The sequence below is a fragment of the Bombus vancouverensis genome, chromosome 5 (assembly GCF_051014615.1).
Source record: "Bombus vancouverensis nearcticus chromosome 5, iyBomVanc1_principal, whole genome shotgun sequence".
NCBI classification, from domain to species: domain Eukaryota; kingdom Metazoa; phylum Arthropoda; class Insecta; order Hymenoptera; family Apidae; genus Bombus; species Bombus vancouverensis.
The window spans coordinates 14,756,241-14,776,568 of record NC_134915.1 but is presented as its reverse complement, the minus strand read 5'-3'; the positions used below and the strand labels follow the sequence as shown (position 1 = coordinate 14,776,568).

Here is a 20,328-nt window from a genome sequence, read left to right as displayed (position 1 = left end):
GGAAGATTACTAAACGTGACTAGAAAAATATTAAGCACGTTCTTGGACTTCCCTTTCGTAATCACAGTGCGAATTAGTCGAATGTTCGCGGCAATATGTACTTCCTTCCTTAAGCGGCATCGTGTAAAAACACAGACCTTTATCAGTCTACTTTAACGCCTAACACAAAATTCCCTTGATCAGTTTGAAAAGCGCGTATCTAAAATGTATCGCAAAAAGTAAGCGATGACGAGTATACTCGTCCAAAACAGCTAGCTGGTTAATTATCTTGATACGATGATACGATGACGTCTTCTACTAAAATGAAATCTTCGATGAATCTATCCAACCGTTAAGCGCCCAAAGGAAAGACAGCTAAAAAGAATGGGAAGGATATAAAAGATAAAATCACTATCCACGGCAATATCTGCGCCTTTCTGCTTGGATTACTATCCGTTTCGTGAAGGATTTTAGGGGAGATGCTTAAAAGTCAGGGTTTTTCACGATCAAGAATCACGGATTTACATTCACGTTTGGCCTTTCAGACGCTTGTCTAGTGTCTATCTTCTGATCCGAAAGGTCGGCGTGGTTGATACATCGGTCGACCCAGTTACCCAGTTCGTTCCTAGGCAGCCCCGTCGTTAAATTTATCAAGCGAGTTGCCTACGCAGGAATTCCGCTTTAAAAATCGATCTCTCCCATCCGGCAACAAATTTCAACCGAATGTGTCCAGCCTGGTAAAATCGATCGTCCTACCTGTTTCCTTATCGCCATTTTGCGCGACGTTATTACCATGCGTTACGTCCGCGACACGTGCATAACGACGATGTTAAAGGTAGATAGACGGGATAGATATGGAATCATTACGAAAGAGAAAACAGCGATTGTTACACGAGTCGTGTGGAGGCACGAAATCCACGCTAGTTTGAAATTGGGTCATGGAAACGGGGCACACGTCACACCTGATAACTTTACCAATCAAAATGTCAACTTTTTGACAGGTGAACGCGATACGACGATCATCTTGTGTGTTTGGGTTTAAGTGGAGCAAACGTTGGACTTGTTCCTTTTATCTTGTTTTGGGAGTAGGTGGGACTGAGTCGAGAAAATTTGTTTACTCGAATTGAGAATTAAGTTAAGAACCGAGAGGCGAAACGAACGTATAAAAGATACGTAAAGGATATTATTTTCAATAGAACGAATTTCCATGGGAATGTTGTATACCAGACAGGGTTACGCACCTGTAGAATATTAAACGAAGTAATAACAACTATCTTTAGCAATAGTAACACACATATACGACATTATAATTCTCGTTTTGTACAATTTTCATAGAACAATGGCTCTCTTTTATTTCACACAATATATACAATATAGACATATAGTTTTTATGCTGCTATTATCACATATTGAATTTACGAGAAAGTATTGAAAGAACAAGAAGCTAAAAGCAGCGAAATCGACGACGTCAAAAATTGCCAAGGCTGTTCGTTAAACTAAGAACAGCGTGGTCTGTAATTTGAAATTGTATTATCGTGTTTTCTGCGCGTTTCTCAAGGTAGCTGGGGCATAAAACGTCTCGTGCTTCGACCGAATAGCCGGCCACAGGTAATTACGTCAACGGCGACGATTATTGATTCGCAGATTTGCAAGGATCGCCTATCAACACAGAGGAAAATGTCACGATTACGTTCCACGTGGCTTATAATCGGCAATTGTCGAAGCTTTCTTCGAGCAAAAAATTGTCAAATAGAAATAAATTCCAAAAGGAAATATCGCAGTTTAACGATTCACGTTACTTCAAATCATTGCTTACTTTATATAACTTGTATGATAAGGACCGGCAAGTTCGTTTTTAAAGACATATTATGCAATTCGTATCGTTTATAAGTTCGAAGAAGCATGAAATTAACTTCTGTAAAATTAAGTTCAATCCTTAACTACTACGGTGAAAATACGGTGCAAATAGGTTGAAGTAATTACAAGTACTGTAACTACCTTGAAGTAATTACAAGTAAACTATCATGGATTGATAATTCATATTTTATCAAAATACTAAATGACGTGCCGTCTATAAGAAATTGTTGGAAATTAAATTTAATTTCACACCTGAGAATTGATCACCACAGTGACCTTCTTATTAATGATTTTTCTAGTCTTAACTACTTTCAGTTTCCTTCCGTTCCAGTGAAAACTTTTAAAAGCATTGAAGATTGATAATAGTGTTTCTTATAAAACCCTATTTTCTTCTCTCTCTCTCTCTCTCTTCTTTGCACTTTCAATCTTAAAGAAGGAGAAGAACATTTCGTCAAAATTAGCGCGTTGATGAAATTCTACGAAGCTTTATTTGTCGATGAGACCCCACAGCCTTGACAAATAGACATCGATCGCACTTCTACAGTTGCTGAAAAGTATGAAAACTTCTTCTGTCCCGATCTTTGCTCGCGCTTAAAGCATTCCACCCTATCGACACCAAGAGGAAGCAAATGACTCTAATAGTAAAAAGAGATTCTTAGAAACGAGCTACGTGAGACGGAAAAAATGTTCTCGGGCAACTGGACGACGTTTAATCTTCCTCGTCTTCCTCGTTTCGACCATGAAGATCGCGCAATCGCGTTCTTTTCCTTCGATTTTGCTTCACGTGGACATGATCGCACGTGACATGTAATTGCAATGCTGTCATCGTGATTTACGCCACAATGTCTTCGGTATATCTTTTTCTTTTTTTTTTTTTTCGTTAATCTACGATCTTCTTCGCAACTAATTCGTGTCTTTTCGTCGCCGGAGGTGCGAGCGATAAGCCGCGGCACGTTTATTTACGAGTTGTTTCAGTGTTGTAAATTAAATGATGTTATGCTTTGTGAAAGGAACAGGACATTGTTATGAAAAAATTGTTAATTGTAATACGTTATTTTCTGTGTGTGTGTGTTCTTGAAAGATATAAAAATGTAATATTTTTAGTACGATTTTTAAAGTTGCTAATTTACGTATGAGTTAAAGTAATGTCGTATCTTGTACGTAAGAGATATTGAAGAATTATGGCGATACAATAGAATGCTTGAGTACTAATGCGATTAAACACACCCACGATTCGTCACGTCGCCTTGAAGAATTTGTTCGTCATAAAACAGAAAGGGACATTGTGGTCAATTTATCTTTATCTTGTGCAAAATTATTATTATTATATAGGATGTTTCATCGATAATAAATGTCTATATTATCTGTGATGTCGAATGTAACAAACAGTGATTAATTGCTCTTGAGTAACTCAACTTAAAACTGGAAATATACATTTTTTTCCTTTTTGGTATCTCTGCCTACTTGTGATGTTGGAGAAAACAATTACTAATTTAACAAGCTTCGAACTCAAACTCTAATAGCAACAAAGACCAACAGGAGAATGCAGAATTATATTACAAACCCGTAAAAATCTATAGAAAATCATTTTCTTACACAAAACATTCTGCTGTTCGTTGAGGTAGATTTTCAACCTGAAAAACAGGTGTACGCCTAGTTGTAATTTACTCGATCATGGTTATAATTTTCTCTGCTGGAATATGTAATTCAACATATACGATCATTCTACTTACAAGTTGCTTCACAAAAAGTCAATTATATTCCAGTTAATTACGAAAATCGTTTTCAATCTAAGTACGTCAGACGTACGTTAATGAATGGATAAAACGACGAATCTCCATCATTAAGAAAACCAATGTTCCAGCATGAGACACGATGTTAAACTTCCGCGAGATCAATTAGATCACGTTGAATCGTACACGTGTCTGGGTTCGCGATCATTCGCCAGACCGATCGTCTTTATCACCGCCCACGCAATATTACTTGCCGCTTCAATGACGATACGAATCCTTGAATTCCACCGACGATTTTACCTGGTGTTCGAGTCACGATCAAAATCCGCGAAGAAAAAAGAAGAGGAAAAGAGAGACGTGAATGATTCAGAATTGGTAGCTTCTCGGCACGTACACGCGTCTACAACAAGAACACTACCGTTCAAAGATATTCAGATACTCGCAGAAAGATATTCAAAAGTCAATAAGTACAATTCTTGCTCGTTAGTTTATCTTCCGCGTGATCTTTCGCGTACTTAACGTGCTACCGCCAATCATTGAAACTAAGAGAGGATTTGTCGTGAAGAAGCTCGATATCTCCATATATAAATATTCCAACTTTAATTTAAACGTTTTTCAAAATTGAAAACCGACCGACCTTCTGTATTTTTTATAAAAGAATGTACGTGTTTTTCTAAAACATTTATTTAATTTCCCTCGTCGAATCGAACGTCTTGTTATTTTACGTTAAACATTTCCTCGCGTCTTTAACTTTGCAACTTCGATATTTGCATAAATAATATCGCGTGTGCGTTTTGAAGGCAAAAATCATGTACAGTACGTAGATAGTTGTGTTCGAATACTTCTGAGCAGAAGTGTCTATACTATACGATTGTGTTACGAGGGCGTCGGAAGGAGTGGCCCATTCACGCGTGACACACACGCTCTCGCAACTACGCTTACTCCGCTTACGTTCATTCATAAAAATCACACCGTTCCTGGAACCAGCTCGCGTCGAGTTTATTACGAGATTCGTAAGACGCGGAAGCGTGATCCAGGTTTGAATCATTGACACTGAATGGAAACGAGCGATGGTAATCTTTATAGGCATGGAATTTACCTCGTCGTCATGGGTTTTCGTTATGAGAAAACAAGTTTATCCTGTGGAAGAATTTCGATCGTTACCGAGATACAATTTTTGGTGACTAGTGTTGCGTCTTTCCCCATGGGCGTCTCCTGCCTCTTCGATGTGCAAACTGTAACAATGGAGATTATCGAGTGAGTTTCCTTGTTTGTCTTGTGAGTCAATGGATTTATTGATCGATCATCCTGATATTTCGTGTTGATATAATGAATTATAGGATATAATAACATCATTGATCTGTTAGAAGAGCGATTATATGTAAGACATACGTTTTTCTCTATGCAAATCGCGATGTTTATTTTCGTCGATCTCACGTACGTAAGTTATATCGAGCCTAAATCCATACGAGCAGAATTGATTAACATAAGCATCCTCTGGAGCTCGAGATATACTTGAAGCGCGTGTCTCGCGGAATCCTGCTCGAATCCTACGTATTTAGGGTGGAATGCATTAGGTTAAAAATAATACTCGAAGGATGGAATAATCCAGCCTTATAATACAATTTTTACATTAAGTTTCTGCAGCCATTCGAAGAACTACTTGACCAACTCTATCCTAACTACGATACACAGAGTCATAGATGAACGAATCGTTCGAATCCGATATTTTGGTACAATATTCCAATGCAATATTATCCAGTTGTAGTTCTTACTTATTAAACGAATTTACAAAAAGCTAAATACAGCTAAACGAAATTAATTAAAATTAATTAATTAATTGATAAAAATTAATTTAAAAAGCTTTGAAAAATATTAGTTCACTTCCAAAATTACTTCTCGAAATTATGGCTGCCTACTAAAGATTTCTAATTAAGGATTAATAACGAAATTCTCGAGTTGGAATTTAAAAAAGACGAACAGGTTATTTCGTTTAGACGATGAATCATCGCCTTTTATGCAAACTGTACATATTCTGAATCCTCAACAGAGGTTCGAGTGCAGCAAGAATTCTCTCTGGATCAGAGTGTGCACATCGATTATTCGAATGAATATCTCTTTTATCCGTTACCGTATTGTGAGTCACGGCATAACTTTGCGTTTACGAGGAGCCAGCCGAGGCTACGGTTACGATTTAATGCTCGTTTCACGATTTATTGGCGTGTCATTTCGCTAACAATGAAAAGGACCATAGAGCAGTTCTAAAAACCACTTCAACCGATACCACATTTATCACGTAATTGTACTATTAAAGTGTTTCAGACATTAGAATGTTACATGTAATGATTGTCACTTAACGATTTATTGTTCTGTGATGAGCTAAATGATACGATAGTGATTCTAATATACTATACTTCTCGGTAAGACGTGTATTTTAATGAAAAAGTAAAATAGTATGTACCTAATAAATAAATTAGATGCCGATGTTGTAGAGAGAGACTTATTTACAATGAATTTCTCGATAATTTATGTCAGGCGAATAAAGTTTCTTCTTAACGATACGGTAGCTTGCAATTTCTTGAATCATTGTAGTTTTTGCTTATTAAAAGATAATTATTACGTGGTAGAGACGTTTATCCGCTAACGTGGATTATATTTCTTACTACTTCTTACAAATCGAATTACAGGTTTGTTCCTTTTATCCCTGTCTTACTACAATATATCAAAGTACAAAATATATGTACTTTTGGACCATTCTTTTAATACTTTTAGGACATCCCTAAAGGTATTTCTCTGATTTGTCGATCACGAAAGAGACTGGAAACAAATTACAGAGAATTATAAAACGTTCGAACAACATCTTTCAAGGGACATTCCATAAACTAAAATACCAAATAACAGCCAATGATAGTAACTATCCATTTTTGTTTCTCAATCCTTTACTCGATGTACGATAAATGTTACAGAATCTTATTCTCAATTTCTTAGTCAACGAACCCATTTGTTGTGAGAACCAACGAGCAACTTCATCGTCGATGAAATCATAAGATAACAGATCTTATGCATCAATGATTGATGAAAATTTGCTGCGATTCAGTCAAGAATAAGAGACAATTTTACGTCCAGAAAATTTGCGATGATTCAGTCAGGAATAGGAGATAAGGAAAACGGAAACGCGTACTTACACGCGCGGCATTTTATTCGCCGGAATATTAATTCCTTTTATTCATCGTGACTAGATAACTGTATCATGCCGCAATGGAATCATCAGCCAGGTCAATCCCCTCGACATCACCATCTGTCCCATTTATATTTTTTCAACGTGCAAAATATAGCGGCCCGGCCATCAAACGAGATAATAAGAATCGCCTTATTATTTTTACTCTATTAAAAAGCTACATATGAAATACCGATTTCAGCATAATCGTAGAAATATCAAATTATCCTTGAATTTTTGAAACTTATATTCTCTCAGATGTGAATTAATTTAGGTGTGAATTTCAGAATGTGAATTAACAGTAATATAAATCGAAAATTACAATTTCATGTATCAATGAAACGAATGTGTGTCTGTGTGTGTTTTAAATCGTTATTTAAGAAAACCTATTGAATGGAATCTATTTACCTGTTGCAGAACTACCTGTCTCAATTTGGCTACTTACAACCTATCAATCCAACAAGTGGTGGAATTATATCTCAGGATACACTCTCGAAAGCGATCTCGGAATTTCAAGCTTTTGCTGGATTAAATATTACAGGTGAGTCTTGTATTCCGATTGTTTATAAGGTATTTATTTACGTAGTAACAAAATATCAAGGAAAGATAGATACCTTTGCTCTTAGAAAAAAGTTTCAATAAGAATTACTGGTACGTACAGTCAAAATTTACGAAAGACATCAGACCGTCGTATAATAAGGAGGAAGCTATTTAAAAATAATAGTGCGATAATAATGCGAATAATAGGAAACTAATGTAAGACTACAGCGGACTAATAGTCTAAAAATAATTCAATGGAAGAACAGAAAAGTATAAGAATCGTCAAATAGAATGAGCCAAGGATACTTCAGTGGAATAGAAGGAATATAATGAAAGAATTCTACGGTAAACTATTCTAAAAATAATTCAATGAAACTGCAGAAAGAAATAATACAAGAATAATCGAATAAATATCCCGACAGAATGTTAAAGAACGAATGCAAAAATATTCCGACAGAAAAGTTCAAGAATAATTCAAAATTAATGCAACAAAACAATCCAAAAATAATTCGATACAGCTGTACGGAAATAATGGAGACGAGAATACTCCGATTGAATAATCCAAGAAAAATTCCAATGGAATAAAAGAAGAAAATAATGCAAAACTATTCCAAGTGAAAAGTCTATAAATAATTCGAGATAAATTCAGAGTATCCCAAAATTCTGACAAAACTCCATTACGCGCTTCTTTCCTCTATCCAAACACCTCGAATGATCTACTCTGATCGTACGAATGCAGCAGTCTTAGTCTTATTAATTAATTTTTACAAACGTCCTTGCGATCGTACTATATTAAAACCGTAATTGAGTTTAATAGTTGTCGCGAATGAATGAATCATACCGGTGGATGGTATCTGTTCGGTGTCCCTCTGACATTACTATACTGTTTGCTCTGACTCAGAGAAAACCTCGCAGCAAGCCGTAAATTGGCTAGATAGAAGCAATGAAATAGATGCGAATGATGTGTGCCTCGCCACGCATTATTCCACAGTTCGATCCAAAAAGTAGTTTCCTATACGTCAAAAGACACGCGCGTCATACTTGTTCGCACGAATAATTATTATTCTACCGCGAGCTGAATAGTAAAAAATACTTTCAATTATCAGCCGTGGAGTAATTAAGGCCGTAGATAAGAAGCGACGTCACAAGAAAGTGACATGGCTTCGTACAGATAATAAAATGCAGGTGCGTGTGACTGTATTAATGTTTGCAGTATTCAGGTAACAGACGTGTATTAAAAATTAGTAAAAATCGCATATTTTCTACGTTTCATATCATAATTTTTGTGTATATTATAATCGTGATTTAACTTTGAAAGAAATCTAACTGATCTTATGAGACAGAAGCGAAACTGAAAGAAAGCAAACAAAAAGTATAACTGACTAGCTATGATTGTCGATTAGTATTATTTGTCCAACCGCAGTCACATTTCTAATCGATCTAATTGTAAATACGTTACCGTATCTGAAAAATTCTACTTATTATGTTTTCTATTATAAAGAGTCAAAAAATAATATAAATACAATGTACTTGCAAGTACATATTACAGCCACGAAGTTACGTATCTTAAAGAGGTGACAGACTGCTTTAAAATACACAAAAGCATGTATATTAGCTACGTACAGCAATCTACAGCTAGCATTGAAATTATGATAATTTCGTAAAACGATAATACGTCAATTTACCCACATATTAGCCTACATACACTCAGAATTGGAACACAAAGTATTTTCAAATGGTAGTGCAGAGAATTTTGCAAATACAATATCATAACAATTTAAATCTAAAATGTTTTTATATATTTAATTCTATAATTCGCCATTTGATTTAATTCTATTATCAAACTTTATCATTCTACGTGAACGCGTCAAAAATACAGAAATACAATCTTTCTACAATTGCTAAAAACATAAAGGTGTTTTCAACGAAATTAATGTCAATTTTCATCAAACCTCGCGTGATACATTATTCGAAAGCACTTAATCTTCTCTAATAAAGCGCTGCTCTATCTTCCATTATCTTTAAATTATGGTTTAGCCCAGTGGTAAAAAACATCCTGTTATTCTAAGAATCGTCCCGATTCATTCTCGGTTCGCAACAAGCGGACAAAATGTACGCTTACATCTCCACGTACTTGTTCGACCGGCTCCGAATAAAGAGCGGATTTTTCAGCGTTTCTAGACCTTGAGAGACCAGACGCCACTTTGGCCGATCCGTCTTCTCTGAAAACACGCGATTCGAACCTGCGGACAAAAATCGATGTTGGTAAAAGAGAGAAAAAATAAAAAAAAAAAGAAGAAACCGCGCCTGTAGCAGAAATTACAGAAAAATGAACGAATAAACATCAGACAATATGCGTGGACGATGAGAATCATTCAACGGGCACCGGCTATTAAAACGAACGAATTCGAACCAATCACTGTCAAGGCTCGAGCCTTAACAGAACGTTGGTCGGCAAATAACGCGACGACGAGGAAAACAAATTACTGCTTCCGGTAAAATTTCAATGGCTGGCCTGGGTAAACGCGAGAAAAGCGAGAGTGCGTCGCTGATAAATCGTTATCTCAGATAGATGATTTCTAGAGACTGATAGGACAAGAATTTTGTGATAGCTGATTATTGCGACTAGGATAAATATTCGACTGACAAGGAAGTTACATTGTACAGAGCGATTTTAATAATTGCGACAGGACATGTGTATATTCCAAAAAAAATTATGGAAAAATTGAAGAGGAAAATTTTCCATTATTTATACAAACTTCATTGATGGTATCATTTTGATAAGTACATCGATCGACTATACGCGCAATAAATGTAAAAATATATCTTCTACGCGAGTGTTGGAACGTTTAAAATTTTATAAAAGCTCGTATAGGAATCGGAAGTAAGTAGTTTGCGTTGTAAAGTCACGGGATGATTCCTTGTGGATAATCGATGATGATGCTGAACGGTGTGACTCAGAGTTCGGAGAAATGCAACAGATTCATTTAATGGCGCTTAAAAAGTGACTCACATGATGTGACTGCGACCATGTCATCCGGCCTTTTTCTGATATTAATTACGATTAGAAGTCAATAATCGCGATTTTAATTCTTCGACATTAGACTCCGTTCTCTGATTTGAATCGATTTTTGTTGGATCAAATTTAATGATTTTAATACATAATATCTGGTACGATATTATACCGAATCAAATTACTATTTGATAACAATATCTGTTTCTCGATCATTAAAAAAGTAGTATCTCTCCTATCAAATCTATCGTATATCGATATATATTTTCTAACAAAATTGAGTTACTTCTCGATCGAATAAAATTCAAAGCAACGTCCTATGTATATCCTGCTATATTTACCACGTTGTATAAAAGACAATTTATCGATTTGCATAAAAATCAGCTGCGCTTACGGTCGTTACAATTACAATTGACTTAAAAACATTCTTCTGATTAACACCTCTTACAAATACGTGCATGCTTTTCAGACACCAGTCATCTTTTCGTTTTTTACGACTAACACGCACGTAAACCGATTACATTTTGAAGTAGCCTGTAATATTAACCATTACATGATGTGTTGTTAAACATCATTAAAATTCTTGAATCAAGTGCAATTAAAATAATGAATGTAATTAAAACGGACACAGAACAATGAGACACTAAAGATAAAAGCAGAGTGCTGTGAAATATTTGAAGTTGCAGCCAATTTAACATTATATCGCAATAACAAAAGATTTTATAATCACGATCGCAATGTAAATACGTTTTTCAAATGATTTCCTGCGACAGAGAAGACGGAAAACACTTCTTTCGACGAATTGCCCAAGCAAGGATTGCTAAAGTTTTTATCAGATAATGGAATCTCTGACCAGAACGAGCAATTTGTGACGCAAAAGTGACCGAATTCATCGATTATTACGAAATCCAGGTAAAAGTCACGTCATATTTCACAGAGAAAGGATTTCACTTAGCTCAAGTACCCGTGATATTGCATCGATTCGATTTAAAACGAATCGTATGAATTAGATTGGACAATAAGAACGACAGAAGTTTCTATTGTGAAACAGGAACAAGAAAAAGCAAGATTTAAAAAGAAATCGTATATGTAACTAGAAAATCGTGATTTTATAACGTCAACATCGATGAACTAATCATTGACGTTTACATAAAGAAACACATCAAGAGATAATAAAAATAGCGCAGGTAAAATATCAATGAGCTGTCGATAATAAATGAAATTCAATCAAATGAAAAAAAGAGAAAGAACAAAATACGTACTAATTAATTTTCACTATCTTTTATTGTATTTTCTTCGCTTTTGCAATTACGCGTACGATTTGATTCTTAATAGGAAATTAAATCGAATAAAACACTAAAATGAATTTTTTTCTCATTAAAGGAGAATGTCTTGGAAAATGGTCGCTTTTAACCAAGCCAAGCATTGGAATTATCCATTCGATGGATACAAAGTAAAACACGAAGGTGAACGGAAGAATGATCTAACTGTTAAATTGTACGCTACCAATGGGAGTATTATGCGGGATGAAACAGTGTTTATTGACAGCAATCTTCTGGCACGCGTTCAACGAATCCAGAACTTCCTACTTGCTAAATATTCGCTGGATATTGCCAACCTTGTCCCTTTATTAGTCGCGGCAAATTAAATCCTGCACACGTAACAAATACGCTAGAAAAAGGAAGAAGCGAGTGCTAAATACATTTCGTAAGAAGTCGTCCAATAGAAGCGAGAAAATTCGCGTGAAATCGATTTGCGTTCGACGTAATCGCGTGTTTTCGTGTTCTTACACGACTCAGGAAAGAAACGTACTCTCCATTAACGATTAGACCGAAACGTCGTGAAGAAAAGAGAAAATTTTAGAAACGCGAGTTTTCTTGCTTGTTGATAATTGGAGATGTGTTTGACGAAAGCAATTTGTCTTGTTTAATCGATCTTTCTTTCGTCGTCGGTTATCTCAATCAATGTTTTAAGATTAATGGGACGATATATTTGGAAATAAATTTTTGTTGACATCATATAAATCATATATATGTATTCTATTCTATCTTCTTCAAATCTGAGTGAATTATTTGTACTAGTTCTATTATTATTCTAATGAATGATAATGGCATTGATAAAGCGTGGAACGAATTAGAAAATTTACAAAGAAATTGCAATGTATTTATTGCAAAAATCTTATCGTAAATATTTTGATAATTTTCTAATGGAGCGAAGAAAGTAATCCAATCTTAAATCATCAGAAGCAGGACTCCAAATTGAGAAGAAAACAAAATGAAGAGTATATTGAATAAAATAAGAAGAATGTTCCAATGATACATCTTTGATCTTCCTTCGACACGTTTACACCAAAATAAACAACTTGATCGTTCGTAACTGTATTCACATCGATTTGCACGATCTTCCAGTTAATACACCACGATTTCCACGCAGAGAAGTATTAATAAACGTACATACAACCTGCAGTCGCGTGCCCAATGCAAAGTAGAGACTTGTTTGCACGTGACACGAGATAGCTAAAGCTCGTTGCACACTTGATCGAATCGCGTTTTCAAACCTGATTAAACAAGTAATCTGTTAAGCATGATTAGAGTCAGGAATATTAACTATTCGAATTTGATATAGTCCCTGTTGCTATGTATTCAATTCCGCCGTATAAAACGTTTGATTTTTGATGATTCGTGCTTCGCTAAATTCTAAAAAAACTGATACGTTTATAGAGATATTAGGATTGTAACATTGTTCTCCACTTATGTGACAAATATAAAAATGGAACGAATTTATATTGCGATATTAAATATTACGTTATAATAATTACAATATTTATATTACAAAATTAAGATTATGTACAAACAAAAATAAAATAAAAAATGTCCAATTTACATATATCATAGCTATGGAAAAATAGAGATGTTGAAAAATAGATTGATAGAATGAAATCGAATATTCCATATATTACAATAATTAATAATGTAATTGATTAATCGATTCGATCGAACAGCATGATCCGATTAAGGTTTATTTCGGATTTGCTCGGAACGTACGAGTAGCTTAACGTCCTCGCATGCTCTCTGTACTATGCATATATGCGTTTACGTCACGTTGATGCATATGCACCATGATACAAGAAAACACATACATACGAACGAATGATCGTAAATAGGTAGCACGGAACGTGCATGGTCGGGCGATCGATATATGTAGCTACGAATCCTACGATCTGTACTGAACCTACATTCGACGCAGCCTTGATGCGAAACAAATAATGGAAGTGTGTTTGATATATGGCAAAATGTCGTTTTCCTTGAAAATATCGAGATCTGAGAGAATTTCGAAGATCGAAACTGATTTCTAAGTAGAATTAAATTAAATATTATAACCATATAATAAAGTTATGGTTTCAAGTGGAAGAGTATCTGATTATCACAGTGAAATTAGTACTTATATCTGTCTCAAAAGTGGAAAAATTTAAGTAATCGTAAGAAGATACTTGATATTTCGTACGACAGAAGAGTAACTAATTCCTCTTTTATCGAACTTGCAATTATTAATAAAAAAAAATCGGTTTTTTTCAGGTGACTTCGACGATGAAACATTTAAGCTAATGGCATTACCGAGGTGTGGCGTTAAAGACAAAGTTGGTCCTGGCTTTGGAAGATCGAAGCGATACGCTCTTCAAGGTAAATAAAGTTAAAAATAGCACTCTAATTTTAAGATAAAACAAGTATTGTCACACTGTAAACTCTTATCATCCATTTAATTAGTACTTTCACTGTTATAAGAAGAAAACAAGTACAAAACATTCAGTGTAAATAATTAATTTTAATTTGATGAAAAAAGAAAGTGGAACATAAACACGTGTTTCTCTTTCACGAAAATCACTCTGTTTAATCAAAATCAAAGTCCACTAGAATATTTTCAACAGAGTTTGTGACATAACGTTGGATTGATTTCTTGATTATCTAATCAATTGATGTTGTAACAAAATTACATAGGACTTATTATGTCGTATCTGATATCGTTAAAATAAAATACCATCAATATTCTAATAGTAAAATTAGTATCAAAATTGAATAACAGTAATTGTTGGATCTAATTTATCAAGAACATCTTTCAAAGTTAAATGTCAAAATTTAGAACAATTCAAAATACATTAAACATTCAAAACAGAACATTATATTCTTGTGGAATATGTTTATTAATATTTATATGTTATTGCACTTTTTTACATTTAAAATTTATTACAGAAAAAATAATACTGAAATTCTGAGAATGATTTAAGCAATTAATTTCTATGGGAAAAAGATTATAAAGAAATACTGAAATACTGCAAATACTGAAAGTTGACAGAAATTTGAACGATTATTCAAGTGACGGAATCTGTTCGTGATTTGGTCTTACTTTTAACTTCCTGCCTCATTATCCTCAATGTAAAATCACTCACCCTAAACAGGTTATACGCGCCTGTGTAGCAGCTATTTGTTGAGCGCTCCGAATGCATTTTTTAAACACCAAAATTGTTCCAGATGCATTTCCGAGGAGGCTATACGTCCGAGTGTTTACTATTAAAAACGAGGTCACTATAATCAGAAATTGCATCAGAAAGATGTCATTCAATCTTTTAAGAGAAAATTCTTATAATCGTTTTCATATCTAGTATTATGTTTACATCTTACCTTCTTTCTTTTACCAATTATTCGCATATTATTTAGTTAATCTCCTCAAAATGAAATACAACAGCTAGACAAAATTTCAGTAAGATAAATAAATTAAGATTGGCAACCTCGTCGAGTTTTCAAGGAAAACCAAATCACTGGCCAAAGTATTATAATATCCTGTGAATTCTCCGATAATTAGAACAATTTTAATGTCCAATTTAAAAAAAAAAAAAACCCTCCACAAGGAAAATAGTAATGAAGATGAATTCTGAAAATTCAAAACGTTATTATGCATGTGATGCTGGAATGATTAAATTACCACACAATAGAATTGCATATTATTATAAGATTACTATTCTGTACCCTCGTTCCATTCTAAAATAGCGAGTTAAAATAACACAATTTTCACACAAGGAAACACACACACAGCCTTGGGCTTTGCAGCTAAACGACGGATTTTTATATAAATTCATATTTTTATTAGCAAGTGATTACGTAATACCATAAGGAGTCTTCTACTTTGGAAATTTTATATATCGCTGCGTGTTACGCGTTTTCTATGCACTTTCGCACTTTTAAATCCCCCACGGATGCATAAAAATCCGCAGTCTATTAAGTCTATTTATCACCAAGTCATGCTAATTGTCCTTTGACCACGAGTCACGCTAACTACCACTGATCACAGACTTTGCGTGAACCTTCCCATAAACCATGACTCCAGCTACATATCTAATTAACTGCAACCCATAAGGCATTCCGTTGCCTTTTCATTGACCGATTCTTCTCGGAAGAAAGTGACCGGCGCTTGATTCACCGTTTCGCTCGTCCAATCATGCCGACACATCACCTGTAGAAGTATAATTCACTTGGGAAATCATTGAGACTCGATCGATTCTAACCGTGACTTTGAACCTCGCGCGAACGTTTCTCGTTTCAGTGAACTCACGGGCGACAAGATCACCGATGCGTGCATCCTATGGAATTCAATCGCATAACAGGTTCCCTAGTTTTGACCCACTAGCTGTGATCGCGATCGATATGGATCAACAATTCTATTCGACCCGAATACTCGAGTACAGTGGAACCTCGACTATACTTGCGCTGTGTTTATACAAATTAATGTTCAGTTTCAGATGTACGAAAATATTTGAAAATCAATCGCAGAAAACTTTTATGTCCTCTGTCGTAGACGTTGTACAACCCATTCTCAAACTTCATCAACATTATAATGAAATACCCACAGTGATGATTATATATGTGTATTGATATTTGAAATCAATTTAATCACAGGAAAAAAACATAAGTACATTTTTGTTGATTTTTGTTTTACTCTGTAGAATCTTAGCCAGAAATATAACTGTTGAGATAAACAACGTTTGAACATTCTGGTGGATTTTTATAACAATCCTAAATTTTAAAACTGCTATGAGCAGTTATTCACTCGTAGCCTTCGTATGTGATCATCAGTTTGTACTGAAAATGAATTCTGTGCGTTAAACAAGGTCCGATTAAACGTAACGTGGAAACAACCGTTCGACTTTATTTTTACAAACGTCAGCTGCTATTATCCGAGCTAGCAAACTTCTGTTATCGAAACTACTCATTGCCATGCCAGTCTGTTTGAATTTATTTTGTCCCTCGATCTGGCTGAATACACGAGATTCTACTGTACTTCAAAATGGGAATATTTATGAACGTTATTATCAGAGAAACTCGTTTCGGTGAACGAACAGGTTATAAAAGAAAGAAAAAAGATATAAATGACGAAGGATGTAAGCTTCGATGAGTTTTGCTCTTTAATCACGGAGATGTCGCTATTTGACCTTGGTCCATAGAACCTTGATGTTGGATCCGTCGTTTGTAGAAAATAACAGATTGGTAGTGCGATGACGAGGCGATCTGTTCGATAATAAGCTTCTCTTAATAATCGCGAGTGCATTAGTTATTCTCGCAACGAGTATATTTCTGACTCTGGAAATAGAGTAAGTAAGTACAAAGTTCCTCTCCTTTGGTGAATGTTTTGGTTTTTGAGACACATTACGATGATTAAGGGGTGAATCAGCTTACTTGGTAGGAAAAATGCTGGATTACTAACGAATGGACTGTGAAACGACGTTTTGATGATTCGCACAGTAGATTAGATATGCCGAAAACGAATAAAAACGCGGAAGCTTTTCGGGAATTCAGTATCATCGTGCTAAAACCCTATGCGTTCGTGGCGGATGCTTATGTTTAAAAATAAATCGTTGCACAAGGAATAAATAAGACGGTAGTACAATGATTGCCACACATAGAAGCAATCGTTACATAAAAAGAAGTTATAGACTTGCCAAGATGATGCTCGAAAATTAAAATGATCGAAGGTCATCATAAATCCGCTGATGGAATGTCTCATGTGTTTCATAGCAAGTCGATTTTCAAAAAATCTCGAGACATCTCTAAACATTATAAAACTAAGTCTACGATTTTAACCGAATCGCTAACAATTTTCTCACTGTAACGACTGATACGACTATAAAAAGTCAATTAAAAAGGATAATAATCCGATATCGAAGCACTTTTGCATAATAATTTACCAACTAACAATGTTAGTGAATAGTAGAAATCTTTTCTTCTACAATTTTACAATTCTAGGTCAAATAGAGAATTTGTTAACATTAATAACGTATAACTTAACAGTAATGATATTATTTTGATTGTGATAATTCAAAAAATACAGATGACAAGAATTCGAAAAAGAAAAGCAGAAAAATGTAAGGATTAAGAAAAAAGTAGAAGGATGCTATTGAATTGCACATTGATAACAAGACAAATATTTTTCGAATTCCTTAATGCATCGTCACTATTGCTTCCTTTGTTACAGGCTCAAGATGGCGTGTGAAGAAACTGACGTACAAGATCAGCAAGTATCCGCGAAATTTGCCACAGCACAAAGTCGACGACGAGCTGAACAAGGCGTTCAAAGTATGGTCTGAATATACAGATCTCGTTTTCATCCAAAAAAAGTCGGGCCAGGTGAGTCAAATAATATTTACAAAGGTTCCTCACGATCGTGAGTAAGGGAAACAAGAAAGAACAAAGAATAGCGCTTTGGTATATTTTTAACTAAGTTGCTTGTTTTTCATGGAGTCATCTGTGATTTCATTCGTAACATTTCAACGTCACTGCAACTTGGCCAACGCCATAAAATATAGCCATACGTTAAAATATAATGGTATAACATCTGCCATTAAAGATGCGCTTAAATTAAATTGAGGATTAATTTGAAATTATCTTTTGCTTATACATCTCAGCTTTCATATTTCTAACAACGTTAATCTACTCCAATAAGCTCCAATCCACTTACGTTTCTACTCTAGAAGAACTCATGACCAAACCTGTTTCGTTTCTAATGAAACTAATTTTGTTTCTAAACTGAAATTAGAACTCATCAAGAAAGATCAAAATAGTCCATTTACTATAAACATTCTATCTATGTAGGTCCACATTGAGATTAGATTTGAGAAAGGTGAACACGGAGATGGAGATCCTTTCGACGGACCTGGTGGCACTTTGGCTCACGCTTATTTCCCCGTATACGGTGGTGATGCCCATTTTGATGATGCAGAGCAATGGACCATCGACAGTTTCCGTGGCACGAATCTCTTCCAAGTAGCCGCTCACGAGTTTGGTCATTCCCTCGGATTGAGCCACAGCGACGTTAAAGCTGCTCTAATGGCACCCTTCTATCGCGGCTACCAACCTTATTTCCAGTTAGATGACGATGATATTCAGGGTATCCAGGTAAATATCATAACAGTCGATTGAGTCAAAGACTAATTTTTATGGCTTTCGCTGCGAGGAAATGGTTAACTGTATTATGAAAAGTTTTATTTCTATTTTTTCCAGTAATATAATATCCTGTATTGTTGTCTATAACATAGGATTTAAAAACATATCTCGTGTACTTTAAAACACTATAAATATAGAATGACTTTCAAATTCCAAATTCCTATTTAGAGTAATAATTACAAGCTAAATTAAACTGAATTTGGTATAAAGGTTTCCTCTATTTCTGCGCTCGCCATTGTAAAAAAAACTCGATGAAGAAAATTTTGGAACCAGAAATGAATGATAGTGGTGTTTATGACTTTGCTTTAGGCTTTGTATGGAAAAAAATCGGCAAATAGTGGCGGCGTTCCAACTGGACCGAGATATGGAACCACTACTGCGTCACCACCCAGCGAAGAAGACTCCGAGCTCTGCACGGATCCAAAAGTCGACACTATGTTCAATTCTGCAGAGGGGCATATGTATGCGTTCAAGGGTACGTATTCATTCGAATTATTGCTAAAAAGAAAAAGGATAACTATACAAAGGAGAACAAAAGAACGATGACGATATATCATGTCTCATTTTTAGAAACAATCTTAAAGACTTAGAAAAACATAAGTAAATTAGAAATTGTTTCAAAGAGAAGGAATATAGAAAAACGAAAGAGAAAGAGAGAGAGAGAGAGACAGATCTATATAGCAATAAGACTAATTTTTAAGTTCCAGTTTTTGATGCTTTGTCACTCTAAATAATAATCTGAATTACAGGTGATCGTTACTGGAGATTAACCGCGGATGGTGTAGCAGTCGGCTATCCTAAGCTCATTTCACACTCATGGAAAGGACTACCAGGAAACATAGACGCTGCATTTACATACAAAAATGGAAAAACTTATTTCTTCAAGGTACAAGAAGCGTCTAACCATCTAAATTATACATACAGTGATACAGATATGTTTCAAGATCACATCAGGATAAAAATAAAATAAGAATATAAATGAATAAATATGGAAGGAATAATCCATAAATGAATCGTAGGGATAAAAATAAATTATGTTGGTGCAGGGCTCGAAATATTGGAGATACGTAGGCAAGAGAATGGACGGAGATTACCCGAAGGAAATCAGCGAAGGTTTTACAGGAATTCCAGATAATATCGACACTGTGACTGTTTGGACCGGAAACGGCAAGATTTACTTCTACAAGGGCGCCAAATTCTGGAGATTTGACCCTGCTCAAAAACCACCCGTGAAGAACACCTATCCAAAATTGATCTCAAACTGGGAAGGTATCCCAAATAATCTTGATGCCTCGATCGTTTATCGTGGTTACACGTATTTCTTCAAGGGAGATGCTTATTATCGATTCAATGACAGAACCTTCTCCGTAAGTACTTAAAAACAGCATACTAATTTTTGTACAATTTTTACGGAACATCAATATCAAAGACTGCATGATTTCTTTATTGAAATCTTTAGTTTCGAACCATGAAAATTAATTCAAGTCGCCAATAGATTGT

At 35.0% G+C, this 20,328-nt stretch overlaps 1 protein-coding gene across 4 annotated transcripts in view; it reads left to right on the top strand.

Annotated features, from left to right (window-relative positions):
- Nucleotides 1-20,328, top strand: part of LOC117158980 (Matrix metalloproteinase 1) — a 40,098-nt gene that overhangs the window by 13,082 nt on the left and 6,688 nt on the right. For all 4 annotated transcript variants that reach the window (XM_033338417.2, XM_033338415.2, XM_033338418.2 and 1 more), the window contains exons 2-8: nt 7,204-7,327; nt 13,915-14,019; nt 17,861-18,012; nt 18,478-18,780; nt 19,138-19,303; nt 19,578-19,714; nt 19,875-20,195. In XM_033338417.2, the coding sequence (XP_033194308.1) occupies nt 7,204-7,327; nt 13,915-14,019; nt 17,861-18,012; nt 18,478-18,780; nt 19,138-19,303; nt 19,578-19,714; nt 19,875-20,195 (1,308 nt within the window). The remainder of the gene's footprint in view (nt 1-7,203; nt 7,328-13,914; nt 14,020-17,860; nt 18,013-18,477; nt 18,781-19,137; nt 19,304-19,577; nt 19,715-19,874; nt 20,196-20,328) is intronic.